Here is a 19,296-nt window from a genome sequence, read left to right on the forward strand (position 1 = left end):
GGGGAGCTCCTTTCAGCAGCTTGTCAGCGCTGACAGCCAGCCACATAAAGCCTCTGCTAATCCCCCGCCTTCGCTCCCAGATTCACACACTCACCGGTGAAGACAGCAGGTTAAACAATGCAGCATTTCCCCTGCATCGTGTCTCATCGCTTTCATTCTCTCCCCGCCTTGTTAAAAGCAACCTGGGCGGACAGAATACCAATGACAGAGGCAGCGTGCGGGTCTGCGATTACAGCCGGCGGCGAGCAGATCAGAAACCCGAACCTGACACATCTATCTGCAGGGAGCGCAAATAACAAGACCAGCAGTGCAGCAGACGGTCCAGCAGTGTTTATTTACAGAGTATTTACAGTCAGGGGGAAAACAGAGAAGGCGGCGTGGTGATGTATGTCACTGTGCTACGTCTGTGCATCTTTGTAGAGAACATCTGCCACCAGGGCTCGAACTGCAGCTGAATCCTCAGCATCTGTGGAGGCGAAACACAATGTGACGGTTACCGCTGAAACCGGACTCTCGCCATGTGACCAGATTAACACAGGAAATGACTTCACAAATGTTCACAGTGGATTCAGGCACGATAGGCACTGCGTCAGATTGGACGATATGAAAGTCATAAATTCTGGTCATGACAGATGACACGTTGGACACCAACCAATCACAGCTTTTTACAACCTGTTGATGTCATCAGGATTGGCTGTTTCATGCTCAAAGAGAAAAACTGATTGGCTGGCATCTCCTTTTGGGCAATGATCAGATATCGTACAAAGGGAAGAAGGATAAAAACAACTCTAAAGCCTTTGCATTGACAAATATCGAGGTCTATGAATTGATTATTATCATTCAATAACGACACTGCCATCTGTGATGTGGACATGTTTTGGACTCAGATTGTCGTCACTCTTTTGAGGCCCAGTGGATGAGAGTGTGGACAGGACCAGTGGTGGAATGTAACTCAAGTACTTTATTGAAGTCCAGTTTTGATGTACTTTTCTTTAAGTATTCTTATCTTATGCCGTTTTCTACTCCACTATATTGATAATGCAAATAATTTACTTTGGGCTCAAGAATATTTGATTTAAACCTTTAGTTACTTGTTATTTGAAATATAAATCAACTAATCAAGCTATTAATGTATATGTATTTATACAGTGCTTAAATTTATCAGACCTCTATCCAGTGTAAGGTTTATGATTCATTTTTCTCAGTGTGCTGGCTCAAAAATGTAAATTCAGTTTATTTGCCAAATAATCAGCACTTTAAGTGGAATGCCTGAATTGTGCTTCCACTGTGAATCTGTGCAGAGCCTACGATGTCGCCTGCGCCGCTGCCGGCATTCGTACCCGTGCGGCGTGAGTCGACGGCGACGTGCAGTTTCGGGGAGGTGCATGTCAGGTTACAGCATTGGGTTTTAGTTACGTTGTAACCTGATGCTAAAACTTTTGTACTATTAAGCAGGACTGTGACTTTTCCTTAAATAAAAAGGGTCTGAATACTTCTTGTAGCACTTTAAAAATATTTATTTAATACTGAGTAACGTTTAGGATCAACCAGCAGTTTTGGTGTGAAACCGGCAAGTCGTGAAGTCCAAAGGGATGCATTACAGTATTATCCTGTGCCATCTGGAGATTAGAGAGAGTTTTATCAGAGATCCACTGAAGTTGTATATTTTTCCTGGTAAAAAGTCAGAACATTTAAACATTTTTTTAAATATTTATTTTGGATGTAAATATTTGGGAGACCAAGGTGAAGAGACAGCGGGTCAAGATCAGTTCCAATTCCTACAATTTTCTGCAATTTGCAGAGAATTTATTCCCAACATTTTGCAGTGTACAATGCTGCCAGTATTAATTTAATAGTTAGGACATGAACGTCAAGTGCCAGCCTTGAATTTGCAAAGGCGACTGGGTAACAGATAAGTTCTAGTCACCAGTCACTGAGAATTCAATATCAACCCAAAAATGATAATTAAAAAGTCAGTGTATTTATTTCTGAGCAAATATGTTGACTCCCTGTGGGCAGCCCGCCCCCTTATTGGTCTCACATGAACCACACTACTGAAAAAGTCCTGGGAACAGCCTTGCCACAATAACAGCTCACCACATCCTAAAAGGAATAATAATAATAATAATAATAATAATAATAATGATAATAATAATAATAATAATAATAATAAAAAGGCTCCAGCCCCCCCCGGAACCTTGAAACAGATAGGTGGAAGAAGATGGATGGATGAAAAAAAAGCAAATTTTTAAGAGGCAGCATTATTCTGAGGAATTTTGTGTGTCACTATTGGGGGCACTAATGTTAGGAACATCGGCCCCTAAAATCCAATACCTTCTGTGACGCAGCTGCAGATTAAGTGAGTTAATACATCAGTGAGCGGCTATATTTAGTCCTGGCTGAACTGCACACTGGTTAACAAATGCCTAATTTCACAGCCAGCCATCCAGTTTCCTCTCCTTCAATGTCTGGTATATGCAGCTTACCTTGCACCGCTCAGCACCCATTACTGACGCTCTGTCACGTCAAAACTTAGCAGATGTATAAACTCCTCCGTCACAAATTTTAAAAGGACCACGTAGGAGCAGCTGAGTCAGAAAACCTCCCCTCTTTGTGATGGAGAACTGGTAGATTTGTCATAACAGGCATTTGGCTAAAGGGAGCGTATTAAGGTGAAAAAGCAGCAGGAGAGAGCTTCAGAGCTGCTGCTGACATTTTGAGGAGGTCAGGGCACGGCACCTAAAACCAGCAACACCTATAGTACAGTTTACACCCCCACCCCCCTTTTAGGGTGGCGTATCTTTAGACTACTGAAAATTGTAGATGGAGTGGATAACAACAGTTAAAGGCACATTTTTACACTATTAATCTGTCCCTCCTTCCTTAGGTTTCACATCACACATTTTCCACAGTGGGCTTGGCAACAAGCCTGTGAAATCTCATTCAAAAGAAAGAGCAGAGGCCCAGAGGCTGAATTATTAACACAGGCAGCAGGAAGCAGTGCTAACAAAAAAACAGCGAACGTGTATTTTCACCTGCAGTCATGACACCGCAGTAAATGTCTTACAGAGATTTCTGACGTGAAGCTTTTGACAGGTTGGTCATCCATGCAGACCAACAAGCATCAGCTAATCTGTGAGTTAATCACTTTCATCCTCCCTCTGACAAAGCTCAGATGCTAGATTTATGCTCTAATACCAAAAGGCCATTAACAAAGGAAATTAACAGGAAAGATGTAACCACTGTGTGCATCCACAAATGATTAACCTGAACCCAGTTAAACATCATGTTTGGGAGGAAGACGATATTTGGACACACACACACACACACACACACACACACACACACACACACACACACACACACACACACACACACACACACACACACACACACACACACACACACACAGTCTGCTTCTGACTAGTGTATTGAGAAGTCAGCAATTGCTATAAAGTATTTTTGTAGATGATACACAGAAAAGAGGAAGTTGACTACAAGCTGACAGACAGAGCTGTAAGTTACTGTTTTGAGCACACATAACACCAAGGCTTAAGGTCAGTTTGCTAAGAACAGTGATACCATGTATGAAATGTTTTGATACATCTTACAGAGAAACGTGTTAACGGTCAGCATGTGCGGAAAGTACTGAAATCAATGTGATATGCAAACTGTATGAAAGCTGATGAACAGAAGCGTTCGGGGGCACTCCTCGCATCCTTCTTGTAGTGACTGCTCCGGACTTGCAAGCTGTAATGAAGCTGCACCTCACCTACAACCTTCTCTTGGTCATTATTCCTTAGAAATTCTCCTGACGGTTACAGACTGTAACTGTTCTTTATTTTCAGCTATATTTGAATGTAAAGTGAGCGCTCAGAAAAAAGACGTGACAGAATTTCTTATTTTTTTTCCTCTTGCCGCGTCCGACTTTGTAACAAATCACAACAGCAACGCTGAAAAACACATGAAACACTGACTCCACATTCAAAACCGGCTGCAGGAGGACAACAACAGGTGGAAAGCAGACGGACGATCATTGATGCCGTTTCCACTTACAATAGAGTCCAGTCAGGCTGATCGATCACATTATTGCAAATGCTCTTAGTACTGTTAGTGACTGAGACAGCCACACAATGTCCACACCACATACACAAAGTGCTATAATGGAAGCCACTTTTATGCCATTTACATAAATCTGTTTACCAAACCCTGTAATGAGCCCCATTTAGTGTACTACTCGGTGAGGTCCAGAGTAAGAGTTCAGGAGTTCGAGCCTCCCATCGTGCCAGATTAATGGTTCATGAGTTTCTTCTTTGAAGCAAAAATGTTCTGTTTCATTTTTGATAAAATGTAAAACTATTCTTACACATAAGCTTCCTCTTGCTACAGAACCCAACATGGATGTCCAGAGGGGTATACTATGAATGAAGTTCCACAAAGCCAGGCTTTCTTTGCATTAGGCAGCTTGGCAAAACCTCCCATCACATAAAAATGGGAGTTATGTGACTCTTCTGCACAAAATGATCTGATATCAGAGACAATATCAGATGATGCCTAAAAAAAAAAATTAAAAAAAAAAAAAAAAGAATCATTCCAGTTCAATATTTTCTGGTTATTTCCGTTGATTTCTAAGGTGACGGCTGAACATTAGAGCTCTGAAACTTTAAACTGGATCCATTTAAATATTAAAGCTTACTGTCCTCCACCAAACTGTTTGTTGGCTGCTGAAACTGAAGGACGTAGGCATAGAGAGAGGTGCGCCTGCAGGAGGAGAGCAGGAGCTGACGCTAGGGGGCGGTAATAACAGCCACATGTAGAAAAAGCCACACGACTTGTTGTTAGGCAATATTTTATAGACGAAAAATACCCATTAATATCTAATAAATACCAAATGTGATATCTAACCAACTAATAAATATCCTAGATATATTTATGGACAATCAACATGAATTTTTGCAGAGTCTATGTTGTGCAATAATAAATGCCAAAAACGGAAGTCTGGACATTTTGATTTCACTTAAGTGTATCCATAGCTGCTATAATGAGCTAATTTGGCTGTTGTATCTTCATATTAAAAAGAAAGTGCTGAACTGTTCCTTCAAAGAAGAGTGAGAACAGTTAACTTGCTGGCAGGATCTTCTTAGTAGTAAAATCTGTCATGTGGGGGTCATTTTCCTCCTTCCTCCTCATCAGCATTCAGCATTCATCAGTTGGGCCCCTGTTTAAATATACCCTCAAACTGAGGTGGTGTTGGTTTGACTTTAACGGTGGCTGCTCTAATCTGAACCGAATCAGCTTATTCATCGCAGATACCGAGCTGCTGGTGTACTCACCGACTCCCAGCACCTTCAGGTGGCTTTTAAACTCTGGTTTCTCCTCCAGCACTCGCAGCAGGTTGGTGGACTCCATGCGCTCCAGCACCACCTTCCAGTAGATGTAGATTTTGTGGTTGAAGCTGACGTAGACGAGGCAGGGGCTGTTTGTACCCTCCTTGCACGTGTACTGACCTGCAACCGCATGCAAAGAAAATCCATGAATCCCGTAGTTTTTACTCAACAGGTGGCGGCAGTGATATGAGGGACTGCGTTGTGTGCATACAAATAAACACATCAGCAATCCTCTGCTGCTGGGCTACTGTAGCCTCCACACAAAAGGAGACACCAATTTAATCTGTCTGAGAAGCAGGGAACGAAGGGGAGGGAGGGCTGAACACCTAATTTACACTCAGCAGGTATAAAGAAGCAAACATCACTGCAGACAAAAAACTCAGAAGTCTATTGTCTCTTTCCTTAATCCACTTACTACTGCACATGTCACATTAGCTGCCTCGGATTAACTGTCCAAACACCGCAGAGAGATCTGACAGGACAGATAAAGAGAGACTGAGGAGGAAAAGCTAAAGGCAGGGCGAGACTAAAGTTTAATGCTGCCATCTGGTGGTGCAGGTTTGAAATTACACCCATGTTTGAGGTGACTGAAGGTTCCCAACAACTGGACCGAGGTAAGGCATCAGGCTGTAGAGCGCACAGGTGTCAAACAATACTAGTGTTTATAGTGAAAGATTTAGAAAGCCATTTTCACACACGCACTGCAGCCCTGAACCTTTCTAGGACTTTCCAGATGGAGATGCACGCAAGAATAAAATGTTCGACACAGTCGGATAAGACATCCACAGATCTTTAAACTGTGAGACTGCACCGAAGCGCAGCTAAAAGTCTGGCTGATCTCCCTCCTCCATCCAGGCAGCTACCTCACCTACACCACTCAGTGTTTCCAGAAGTGTAAAGCAGACCATTTCCTGGTGTGTGGAAGAAAAGAAAACTGTGGAAAATATCCCGACCTGCTTCTCCTGTCAGAACTTCATGTGTAAAAACAGTTTTATCTACATTAATCTGGAGTTCTGTGGTAAGCCACCAGACGAACGTTTCCAGCGGCTCCTGTGGGAAATATCTGTGATTTCAGCTGCTGAGCGCTCCACTGTCAGAGGAGCCACATTAAATGGATTCAACAAGATTTATGGATGTAGAGCAGCTCCTGTAATCCAGAGGAATAGAAGGCTCTAGATGGATTTACCTGTATACATGTGTAACTGATTTATATGAGTATACAGTATTCTGCTTATTTTTGTATCTTTTATTTGTTCTCTTAGCCTCAGGCTTACAACCAACACTGAGAGGACGTGTGTGTTAATGTGATGGTATGTGTGTCTGTCTGCCACATGCAGCAGTGAGTGGACACTCACTATAAAACAGCTTCAAGCTGAAGACAGCTGCATTATTTGTGTTGGGAAACTTAAGAGTCACACGTTGTCGTATGAGCGGGTGTCGTAAAACGTCACAGAAACATGATCGCGAAGCGAAAACGAGGGGGAGGCATTATGTCGTCCCTCACCTGCACAGAAGGCGTTGACGTTCTCGTCAAACTGGAACCGCACCACGGTCCGATTGTGGTCAATGATGTAGGTTTGACCATCCCAAGCGCACGCCACCACCTCCTCTCTGCCATCCCCCTGGAAGCAAACACACACACACATACACACGCTTGCTGCAAAGCTGAAAATACACATTTCCAACATGCAAGACACCAAAGTGTCCAATTTGGCCCACTGGATGGCTTTAAAAGTCTTAGAATTGCACCAAAGTCATTAACTGCTCCAGCATTTTCATATAGTGGACTGCTATTCCTGAAGTGAAAATAGATTTATTTTGAAAACTGAATAAATTCTGTTTGACTTCCAAAAACAGCTGACTTAATTACATATTTTTCACTGTAAACTTTAAAAAAAGAGGCTTATATTTACTGAGTGGAACATTAAAAGTTGGCTCAAGAACGAAAACATTCATGAGTGTCAACCTGTCGCAGAGACTCACAGTGACGTCGAGCTTCTGCAGGGCAAACAGCTGATGATCCACCTGCACCGACCACAACAACTGCTCCGAGCTGTCCATCAGCTTCAGCGTCCCTTTGACACAAGGAGGCAGAAAACAGGTCAGATTTAAACTGGTTAAAAATAAATCCGCACATTAAAAATCAGTTTGTCTTATGTTGACCCATCAGAGTGTCACCAAGAGGTGGATTGCGAAAGTGATGTTGGCTGCCTGCAGCGATCAGTGACGATAATCCCAACAGATCCTTCTGGTCTTTAAATATTTACAGACTCTCCAGCTGCTCGGAGGATCCTCTCCATCAGCTGACAGCCACCTACGTATGCTGCAGGGTCCACCTCGTCCTTAATACCTGCTCAACATCACTGAACTTTTACTGATCCGAACATTTATAATAACATGAAGCAGTTTCATATAAAGATGTGGGTGCTAATTTAAGGGAAATGGTGATAGTGTTTATTTGGTAGCAGAGAGTGTGTGTGTGTGTGTGACAGAGAGTCTACGATACACTTCCAGTCTGTGATAAGTAATAGGCCATGAATTGTTATGATTTTTATTTACAGCTGTGGTCAGAAATTTAATGCACACAGACTTGAAAGTATACATACAGGCTCAAATATATACATACGTTATTATTATGGTGTGGGGTGGTTTTTCAGGAGCTGGGCTCAGCCCCTTAGTTCCAGTGAAATGAACTCTTAATGCTTCAGCCTACTGAGACATTTTGGACAATTTCAAGATCCCAACTTTATGGGAACAATTTGCTGTCAAATCATTTTGATGCTGGAAAAGAGAAACTACTAGCTGTAATCAATCATGATAGGCTTTGGCCTTGTCAAGTTAAGATATTGCATAACCTTTGGCACTACTTATTAAAAGATTTAAGTGGATGAATGTATATATTTTAGCCTGTATGTATACATTTGATCCTATATGGATTAGAGAAAATCCAGAAGAAATTCAGACTTGTGCACCCAATTCTTGTTTTTTAAAGCCATAAAAGACGTGTGCTGTATCATCAATACACTCTGGAAAAAGAACAGTTCAAAGAAAACATTAAAACCGTGACATTCATGATGAGTTTTGTCTTTGCAGAAAATCTTTTCACTTTAATCTTGAGAAATGAAGCTTTTTCAGGAATATTCAAACAAAATACTTTTGTCACAGAAAAACTAATTTTCTTAAGGACTAAAATGATTTTCTCTGTTTTACTCATTTTGAGCTTTTTGATAAAATGTCTGGATTGATTCTCACTTTTATACTTTTTTTTTTTAATACATTGAACCTTTTCTTAAATTTAAACATTGCTTTGACCTCATCATATAAACGTCCTGTACTGACTGATTAGATTAGATTATAATGAGTTTTGGTCCCATCATTGGCTGGTCTGCTGGCTGAACCTCTGAAGTTAACTGCCAATTTTTGAGGCTTCCAGTGAAGCAAACAGAAACCTGAGCCCAGACTTCCTGTCCTTCCAGCCACTGTTTACAAATGCAGGTCAATTTAAAGATCAACTGTAAAAAAAAGGGAAGGCCACTGTCCTGTGGAAGCAGCTCCCAGTTTCTCCATGTGTTTATATGCCACTACAATATGTCATGTCTGTCCCATTGTATGCGTTTTGTCCCGTCTCCCTTTGCTCTCCTCTTTTTCCTCATCGCTTCCTGTCAAGAGGCACTTCTTCCTCCCCTCTGTCTCCAAGTTTTCAAATGCTCCTTAAACACGACTGGATAAAACTCAGATTATGAGCAGAATGGAAACAGATTTTTCTGTTTAAAATTCCCATCTTACCATCTAAAGTACAGAGAGCAAACAGTCCACACTTTGATGATTCTTCTTTGGAACCTGCAAAAAAAACCCGGAAATAATCCATTAAAATGTTTTCAGCTAAAAAAAAGAAAATTAAAGGAACACTTTAAAAACACACACCAGATCTCAATGAGGGGAAAAAAAAAATCATGCTGGATATCTGGGTAATGTGTTAGGAATGAAAGGATGCCACCGTGTGTGGTGTGGTGATCTTTAATAGAGATCACCACATATGGTGTGATGATCTCCATTAAAGTTGCTTAGGAGCTACTACTGATGTGGATGGTGTCCTGGAGGATCTCTCCCAGATCTGGACCAGGGCATCACTGAGCACCTGGACAGTCTGAGGTGCAACCTGGCAGCGTCAGATGGATCGAAACATAATGCCCCACAGGTGTTCTATTGGATTTAGGTCAGGCAAGTGTGGGGGGTCAGCCATTGGGTAGTGGGTAGCAGTTCCGTCATCCTTTAGGAACTGCCTGCATAATTTCACCACATGAGGCTAGGTACTGTCATGCACCAGGAAGAAACAAGGACCCACAGCACCAGAGTAGGGTCTGACAGTAGGTCCAAGGATTTCATCCCGATATCTAATGGCAGTCAGGGTGCTGTTGCCTAGCCTGTAGAAGTCTGTGTGTCCCTCCATGGATATGCCTCCCCAGACCATCACGTCACTGACCCACCACCTTGCTGCTGAACGATGTTACAGGCAGCATAACATTTTCCAGGGCTTCTCCAGACCCTTTCATGTCTGTCACATGTGCTCAGGGTGAACCCGTGTCCCCCCCAATATTGGAGACAGGCACGTTTGTCCCACCCAAATATTACACCTCGGAGGAGAAAAATACTTGATTTTGAAATCTTTAACTCACGTGCTTTTATTTTGAAGGCGCAACATAGAGTCATGTCATTGTGCCCCCCCCCTCTGAACGCTAAGAGTGTTTGGGAGGCGGAGAAAGTGGCAGGAGTGAGAAACTCTTTCGAATGAGGTAAAACGGACTGTCGGAACGTTGCCACGAACAGAGCCGCCCGAGGCATAGGCGACATATGTTGCTGCCTGGCCCCAAGCTCACATACATTTGTAATTAAACTTTTTTTTATCATGCTAGTGCACTAGCAACATTTGTTTATGCACTGGTAACATTTATCTGTGCACTGGTAACAATGCACTGGTACTGTAACAAATATCAGTGCATTGCTAACAATTATCTATGCATTAGTAACAATTATCCATGTATTGGTAACATTTGTGTGTGTACTGGCAACATTTATGTGTGCATTTGTAACAATTATCTATGTGTTGGTAACATCTATGTGCGCACTGGTAACAATTATTTATGCATTAGTAACAATTATCTATGTTCTGGTAACAATTATCTATGTATTGGTAACATTTATCTATGTTCTGGTAACATTTATCTATGTTCTGGTAACATTTATCTATGTTCTGGTAACATTTATCTATGCACTGGTAACTATTAGTGTTGTAGTCAAGACCACCTAACCCGAGACCGAGACAAGACCAAGACCAGAGGGTATCGAGACCGAGACAAGACCAAGACTTTTAGGGTCCGAGACCAGTCGAGACCAAGACCGAGGGGGGGCGAGACCGAGACAAGACCAAGACCAGTGCCTGACACTACATGACACAATAAAATGTGAAACATGATCAAAATCACTTCTCAAATTGATCTGAAAGATCCGCATTCCCATAAAATCACCCTGATATTAAACACTCACAGCTCAAATAAATATAACCATCTTTATTTAATACTCCTGGGTGACTTCCATCATTTATCACAGAATGTAAAACAATTATTCATAGTTCATCACAATAGTCTTAACTTTTCTCTGCCTTTCATAAACTATGCATAAAGTTGTGTTGTTTTTAAACCAACAACCTTTGTAAAAATGGGTGCTTTTTCAAAACCACATAGCTAAATGTGTAAAACTGAAAAAATGGCAAACACTCATCAACAGTAAGAACTAAAGCCTTTAATCTTATACAGATTAAAGCTGCAGGATGTAACTTTTATAAAAAATCTGGTTTTTACATATTTGTTAAAACTGTCACCATGTCAGACAGTATGAGACCGATAATCTGCGAAAAAAATGGAGCTCCTCCACCTCCTCCCTGAACCGCTCCCAGTCAAAAACAACCAGTCAGAGCCAGGAGGAGGGTCTTAGCACTGTCAATCACTCCTGGTGTATGCTGCTCAATGTAGTTGTGTGCAACACTTCATAATTTGGTATCGATCCTATGCCAAGTAAACACAGGGCCATTATCACCGATACTGATACCAATACTTTTTAATAATTATGAAGAATTTCCATGAAGTTTAACTGGTTTGAGATTTTTTTCCTTTGGATCATTAATTAGTTAAAACCCAGGATAGAATTGGGCAAAGTTTATATGTAAGTAGAAAATACTTTATCAAAATAAAAGTTATTGTTCTGAAACAATAGAACAAAACAATTTTCCCCATACATTGATGTCTGGATTTTTTTTTCATAAATTAAGTGTACAAAATCACTCAAGAACAAATGCAAACTTTTTTCCAGGTAGATTTTTCATAAAGTATAATAAAAAAATTTAATAAAAAATGTTCCTTCATTCACTAATTTTCTACAAATTTAAATTTAAATTTGATTTAAATGTTTCATAGCAAAATCCTTTTTTTTCCCAAATAAAATATGTTATGCATCACATGACAGTATAACAAAACACTGTGGGGAGGGGAGGAGCAAAGTGCTTTGTGCTGTGACAGGAGCGACACTTAGACAGTCAGCCTGCATCTTTGATGAAACCTCAGCACTGCATACAGGAGAGAAACTGAAGCCAAAGTATCGATCTCATTACACTGATATTGATCAATACCAATACAACGTTGGCATCCATATTATCGATATCAGGATCAATCTGCCCACCACTAGCTCAATGTACTAATGGCGGAGAAACAACTTACTTACTTCTCTGCTGTTACCATTGGTGGTGGCCATGGTAACTTCCGGGTTCTAGCAAGAAATATTTCTCACCACAGCACTAATGCTAATGCTAATGCTAATTAGTAAGCTAATACTAACCACTAAATGCCGCTCCCACTTGTTAATTGAATGATGGGGCCTAAGACATAACCAGAAAGCAGTAATCAGTTTTTTTGGACGTGTAGTTACATTTCTCGAGGTGCATGTCAGGTTTGCTTCAGAGAGGATTTTCAGTTATACACAAAGGATCAATGCAGAACTCTAAATCAGGCCTTATTAGATCGATAGAATGATCATTTTTACATATAATCCAGAAAAGTTACATATATATATCAAGCATTTAATGTGTCCCAGAGTGCCGTTTCCTTCCACTGTGTTTGCAGAAATCACATAAAAAAATACACAACAAAAACATAATCCAGATTCCTCGGCTGCTAATAGCATTTCCTACATTTGAATATCAGCCACCATATTGTGAGCATAAACTATCACGTTTTTAATGCAACAATAGGAAGTGACATCATCTTGCTGGGAACTGTAATATTTTATTCTTGAAGGCCTCTCATAGCTCTACTGGTGCTGAAAACTAATGTTTGACTATGGCTTTCTGAATACAAGTAGGGCTGCAACTATCAATTATTTTAGTAATCAAGTATTCAATTGATTACTCCGTCAATTAATCAAGTAATTGGATAAGAAATAATTTTTCATTTTAACAATTCATCAGCATATTTTAACTTCCGTACTGCAGATGTTTCTCTGTGTGAAACAAACAGGGTGGATGGAGCAGCTACAAAGTTCTCTGTTCTTCATGTTGCTGATCAGGTGGTTGATAAAAACATTTTGAAGGAGCCCCTCTGTACTGAAGGGGGTGGAGGGGGCACCGAACGATTGCTAGTGCTAATGGCAGCCCCCCTTTCCCCAGTACACTGTGGTTATAGATCTGTTCTGGTGGCTACAGCTGACGTAAAGAAAAAAATAACAGCTGACATCCTCTGCACAACACGCACGCACATTCAAACATGCGCACTCACAGCACAGAGAAGTGGGGGCGTGAAAAAACATCTCAGCGATCCACTCGTGTTAAAGGGTCGTTTTTGTTTTTTTTGGAAATGCTCCGCTTACACGGAGACACCTGAGCTGCAGAGCTGAAACAAAACATCAAAGCAAAAATTTGTGTCGAGGATTTTTAATAATCGAATTGCGTTATTCCAAGAATCGTTGCAGCCCTAAAACTTGCATTAAATTTTTAGTTTGTGTATCAAAATACATGAAGGTTGGTATTTACCTTTCATGCTGGGATTTTTTTGTTGAATCGGAAGCCTGAAATTTTCCTTTGATCTTCATTTTCCCTCTTACTTCTCCTCATGTTCATGCCGGTTGTTATTTCGATTTATGCAGCACACGCATGACCATAGTGAGATCAAACGTACACACTGTGAATGAAACTGTCCGTGCTCTGTGGTAGATTGCAAACTGCGGTGAAATGATACAGGCGTAAGCAGCGATAATAGCAGCGACCTAGCCGGGGCGGAGTCTGTGAGGTGCGCTCCTTTGAGAGGCAGAGGAGCGCAATATTTGTGGGATTTGAATCAGTACGTTTTGCATCCAATAAAAGCAAAGATGTTAACAAATAAATTGGACAGTATTCTGGCAATTTAGTGATATTTCCACAGCTGTGGTCTTGACTGGTCTTGAAATAAAATCCCGAGTCCGCAAGGTCCGAGTCCATGACAAGACCGAGACCAAATGCGGTCGAGTCCATGACAAGACCGAGACCATCAAAAAGCGGTCTCGAGACCGGTCTCGAGACCAAGACCGATCTCGAGTACTACAACACTAGTAACTATGCACCAGTAACAATTACATAATTGGTAACAATTATCTGTGCTCAAGCCAGTTTGCCCAAGTCTTTTGATTATAAAACATATACATATGTAAATTATACATGCAATAATATAGGTGTACACAACACTATTTTTTCAAGAAACATTTGAAAAAGATAAAAGTTAAAGATCAAACAGCATTTTGTTTTATGCTTTGCTCAGAGTATTCGTGGATCTGTCAGGTTTCTGATATGTGTCCCCCCCAATAGTAAACTCATTCCTACGCCCCTGGCCTCATGCTACCAGCAGTGACACTGGTGAAAAAACAGTCCGAAAAGATGAGGAGGGAAAAATATCAGTGGGCTCCGCCTGTAACATCATTCCTGTTTTGGGGGGTTGTCTCATTGTTGCCCCTCTAGTGCAGCTGTTATTAATTTCATTAAGACCAAAGCAGCTGAAACTGATTAACAACCCCCTCAGCTGCTTAACTGAGCAGATCAATATCCCAGAAGTTTAACTGACTTGATGCTAAACTCTGATTAAAAAGTGTCTCTTTAATTTTTTTTTAACAGTGCATTTTGAGTGTATCACAGTTTTTAAAGATCGTTTTAACACAATATCAAATGTCTACACCCTTTTCACTGTCACACTGATCACTGCATAAGAGGAACTCATTTGCAATCCTAATGCTGAAAATGTATTTATTTATATATTAAACCTCAGCTGTTTTGGGGGTGCCAAAACAGCTGAAAAAAACAATAATCACTGAATGTTGAAGAGACAGAGACTAATGAGTACATGAATCAATTAAAAAATAAGAAAGTTAGACTCACGTGTATTTTAGAAATTTGTTTGCAGGTAAGCAAGATGGAAATTTTCAAGATGAGTGAGAGGGACTGAATCCACCTGCAGACACCCTGCTATCACCACACTATTTACCTCATGAGCTACCCAAGAAACAAGGGTAGGTATGAAGGTAAAACGAGCCGGCTGGTAAAAGTTTGTACCTTTGCTAATGCTACCAATGAGGTGAGTGGAAACGTTCTTGTTGTGTATCCGCCCGGTGGTCAGATGGAGAACTACGTCTCTGGAAGGCCCCTCGCTGTGAGCAGAGAAATCAGAATTAATTCATCCAGTTCATCAATCATTTTAATGTACACTCACATTATCACAGGGGTCTACCTCCCAGGCGTGGCAGGGGCGTCGTCACCAGATTCCGATGAGTCCTGCTGCGTCCAGGAACAGAGCAGGATGGCATAACCGCAGCCCGGCTGAGACACCATGAGCTCAGGTAACCCCTCTGGACCTGGGTTCACTGACAGACTGTCCACCTGCAGCATAGCCAACATCATTACACACTGTGTAATTATTTTATGAGCCTAAATCTCATCTGTTACTTAGGCACTGTCTTTCAAAATGATAATATAAAGAAATTTCACACGTACATAGAAAAATCTGATTCTGGTTTGTGGTGGGAGACTACACTAAAACAATTTGGTAAAATGCTGCCACCTAGTGGTGAAGGGTTTCATAAAAAGGTACAGTCAGTAATTTTTTGGAGTTTATTTTATTTATTTATTTTTTTTATTTCCATCCATCCATCCATTCGCTTCCGCACATCCTGTTAAGGGTCGCGGGGGGGCTGGAGCCTATCCCAGCTGTCATAGGGCGAGAGGCAGGTTTTTTATTTCATTTATTTAAATTAGGACAATGCACATTAATCAACATGTCTGCAATAAGCATCAATGTATATATGCCGGAGTTAGCACAAAAGCTAATTTTCATCCGTTGTCCTAAGGCAGGTAAGACCAAAAAACATCAACATATTTAATAGAAAAAAGGATACTGTACTCATAAATATGCATTGATTAGTGTGTAATCACATATTCCAACAAACTGATGCTTTATCATAAATTTAAAATTAATCCATTAAAAACAAACAAGAGCGGGCGCTGGTTTCCGGAAGCCACCATGTGAATACGGTGGCCAAGATGGACATCGCAGCTCTGCCTAATCACGTTTTATTCAGATTAGCTCAAGAACAGTGCGTAGAGAGCTTCATGGAATGGGTTTCCAAAGCTGAGCATCCAAGTCTTATATCACCAAGTGCAATGAAGTGTCGGATGCAGTAGTGTAAAAGCACAACGCCACTGGACTTTAGAGCAACGGAGACGTGTTGTCTGGAGTGACCAATTACGTGTCTCTGTCTGGCAATCCAATGGATGAGTCTGGGTTTGGTGGTTTTGGGGATGGCCCCAAAAGCAGAGTATTTCATGAATTTCCTAAAACCTCATACCAAAACGCTACCAAAAGTCACAGCAAGCTATTCCCAAACAAGATGCTTTGTTTTGATATTAGTTTTGTAATTTTGCATGCTCGACATAAATTCCACCTGAGCTCACCTGTCCCTCCAGTAGCCATTTCTTCAGCAGTATCAACTGACCAGGTCCCACATCAGAGCTGTCAGATGGCTCCTCCCAACGAAATGCACGGACCACTCGGTCTGTGTATCCCACCACCAGCTCGCAGCGCCCATCTCCATCTTGAGACATGCACACGCTAAACTCAGAGCCACAATAAACACAACGCGCATTTAATACAGAAGAAACATACAGCCAGAATTTACCAATATCACTGATGAGGATGACTTTGGTGTTGGCAGGAATATGTTGGGTGAAGAAGGGCCTCTGGTCATCAGATGATTGGAACTCGTGTTGGCTGGACGAATCAGCCTTGCCTGCGGTGGCAACTGTGAGGTCAAAGAGATGAAACCAGCCCTCTGCGCCCACAGCAACCACGAAGTTCTGACACACAGACAAAAAAAAAACAATCAAATCTAAACTTTAAGATCCTCAGCAGCTTCTGATTTTTCTGTCCTCACCTTTCCTTTGTTGCAGACATCTCCAACAGCAACACAAGTCAGCTGGAAAAGCAACAGCAACAACACACCACATGAGCCAGAGATCACACGACATGAAATTAGTTTTCTGGTGTCTCTGCACTGACCATGCCCACACATGACCTCGTGATGCAAGGTTTGGAGTCATCATTCTTGTAAACAAGCAGCTTTCCACTGGTGTCTCCTACAACCAGCTCGTTCAGCTGCAGCAAAGAGAGACATCTGTTACTCAACCTGTCGTTATTGTGCCAAACAATCATTTGAATGCAGGTTCTGAAAAGGAAAAGATCAATTCAATTTTTCCTCTTCTTGATTAAGCTGAAATTTTCACTGGCTCCCTGATAAACCCAGAATTGAATTTAAAATTCTTCTCACATGCAAGGTCTTGAATAATCAGGTCTCATCTTATGTTAAAGAACCACATAGTACCATATTACTCCAGTAGAGCACTGCACTTTCTGCCTGCTGGCTTACTTGTGGTTCTTAGGATACTTAAGAGTAGAATGGGAGGCAGAGCCTTGAGCTTTCAGGCCCCTCTTCTGAGGAACCAGCTCCCAGTTTGGATTTGGACACCCTCAGACACCCTTTCTATTTTTAAGATTAGGCTGAAAACTTTCCGTTTTGATAAAGGAAGTGACCCAGGCTGTTTCTTCTTCGCTCACCTCTTTTCACACTCTATGTGTTTATACCCCACTCTGCATTTAATCAGTTATTACTGATCTCTGGCTCTCTTCCACAGCTTGTCTTTTGTCCTGTCTACCTCCACTCGCCCCCAACCGGTTGCGGCAGACGGTTGCCCCTCCCTGAGCCTGGTTCTGGTTTCTTCCTGTTAAAAGGGGACTGTTGGGTTTTCTCTGCAATTATTGTAGGGTCTTTACCTTACAATATAAAGCACCTTGAGGCGACTATTGTTTTGATTTGGCGCTATATAAACAAAATGGAATTTAATTGGATAATGAAACCACTGCCAATCAGATGCTTTCCAGGTGGTATTGCATGGTGGATCAAAATCTTATGGTACTTGCCTGTGTTCATAATTCCATCAATTCTGACAAGCTCTCCAACACCACTGGATGAAATACAGCTCCAAAACATAACACAGCCTCCGCTGTGTTTCACAGATGGCTGTAGTAGACACTCACTGTTGGACCTCTCTCCTGACCTCATCTGTACATCTCCTGACCTCATCTGTACATATTTATGATGATTTGAACGGGAGCTCAAATATGGATTCATTACTCCATCAGACCTGTTGCCACCGGTTTTCAGTCCAGTTCTTGTGAAATTTTGCTTCCTATTTACCTTCTTAATGGCTTCTTGACAGCCAAACTACCACTCAAACCATTTTTGATGGTCATAACGTTTAATTCTTTTCAGGTCTCTGCTCAGCACATCTCTGCCAGCTCACATATTATATATACACTGCGGATCACAATCAGAGCAGAGGGCAGAAAAGGTTTACAGTATTTGGTTAGTCAAACCACCAGTAAATATTTAAACCTAAAGTCTGCACTCTGTTGTAGCTGTTTTTACGCGGCTCTCAGCTCACAAATTAAGGACATTCAAGTGAGATTGTGCAACTCTGGGTGTAACTGTATAGATAAAGTAATTCAAGAGTTCTGAAAAGATAAAATAAAACAGTAATAATACATCAAAGTTAGCTTCGCGTCGTTACCGAGTCGTTGTCTGCGTCTCCCAGACAGATGGCGTGCGGAAACAGCGTCCCTGTAAAGTCTAAGCTGACCCGGTGAACATAGTTCAGAGAGCGCATGGCTACTGATGTCTTTCAAACGCGTCCTTTTCGCCTCACAGGCGCTAATTTACCGAAAAACAGCTGCGGCTGCTGCACTAACGCGATAGCCGCCTTTTCCGTGTAAACAAAACCACGTGACCTAAAAACTACGGGAGCTCAGTGGAGTCAAAAGAGCTGATCCGCAAAACGATCCATGGATCTGTCTGTGTTTCAGCTTCGATATTATTAATTTTAAAAAAAAAAAGCCCCACATTTATTTTTTAAAAAGAGTATTAGAAACTCAGACGGTTCAAGTTGGATTGATATCGTCTGTTGGTACGCTGTAAAAATAGTGACATCTAGCGACCAAAGAGCGTAAGTCCATGCAAACTTACTCAAAACTCAAAACTCAAAAAAAAAAAGAAAAAAAAAGCATTATTTATACAGACCATGCACCTGAAACAGAAAGATCAGATCCACCCACTGTTACAAATCCATACCTAATCCATTTTTGGGGTAAGATTTGTCACAAATAAATAACCAGTAAGAAGAAGGTACCTGTTTTGTTGCAGAGAAACATGTTTGAGCTCAGCTACCACAAGGACTGATGGAAATCATTCCTACCTCAAGCAAAAACTCTATAATGAAACACACCTTTCCAGC

General features: G+C 41.3%; 1 protein-coding gene across 2 annotated transcripts; it reads right to left on the reverse strand.

Annotated features, from left to right (window-relative positions):
• Positions 1-324: 324 nt before the first annotated feature.
• Positions 325-18,781, reverse strand: itfg2 (integrin alpha FG-GAP repeat containing 2). 2 transcript variants are annotated; one of them, XM_030720240.1, is made up of 12 exons: positions 18,577-18,781; positions 17,009-17,104; positions 16,884-16,925; positions 16,629-16,806; positions 16,405-16,544; positions 15,185-15,333; positions 15,010-15,104; positions 9,174-9,227; positions 7,371-7,462; positions 6,892-7,009; positions 5,334-5,507; positions 325-466 (listed from the first exon to the last, which is right to left on the reverse strand). In XM_030720240.1, the coding sequence occupies exons 1-12, from the start codon at positions 18,670-18,672 to the stop codon at positions 399-401; spliced, it is 1,302 nt and encodes a 433-aa protein (XP_030576100.1). In that variant the 5' UTR covers positions 18,673-18,781; the 3' UTR covers positions 325-398. The 2 variants fall into 2 exon arrangements, with proteins under 2 accessions (XP_030576100.1, XP_030576101.1); XM_030720241.1 differs by lacking the exon at positions 9,174-9,227.
• Between the last annotated feature and the right edge of the window lie 515 nt (positions 18,782-19,296).

This window comes from Archocentrus centrarchus, chromosome 23, assembly GCF_007364275.1.
Source record: "Archocentrus centrarchus isolate MPI-CPG fArcCen1 chromosome 23, fArcCen1, whole genome shotgun sequence".
In the NCBI taxonomy this organism is placed as follows: Eukaryota; Metazoa; Chordata; class Actinopteri; order Cichliformes; family Cichlidae; genus Archocentrus; species Archocentrus centrarchus.

Bases quoted from the DNA above. Each gene is read 5' to 3' on its own strand.
- itfg2 (XM_030720240.1), bottom strand. From the start codon at position 18,672: ATGCGCTCTCTGAACTATGTTCACCGGGTCAGCTTAGACTTTACAGGG. The intron at 16,926-17,008 runs GTCAGTGCAGAG...TTGCTTTTCCAG, and splicing joins CGAGGTCATGTGTGGGCATG to CTGACTTGTGTTGCTGTTGG. The intron at 467-5,333 runs GTGAGTACACCA...TCGCCTCCACAG, and splicing joins CCTGAAGGTGCTGGGAGTCG to ATGCTGAGGATTCAGCTGCA.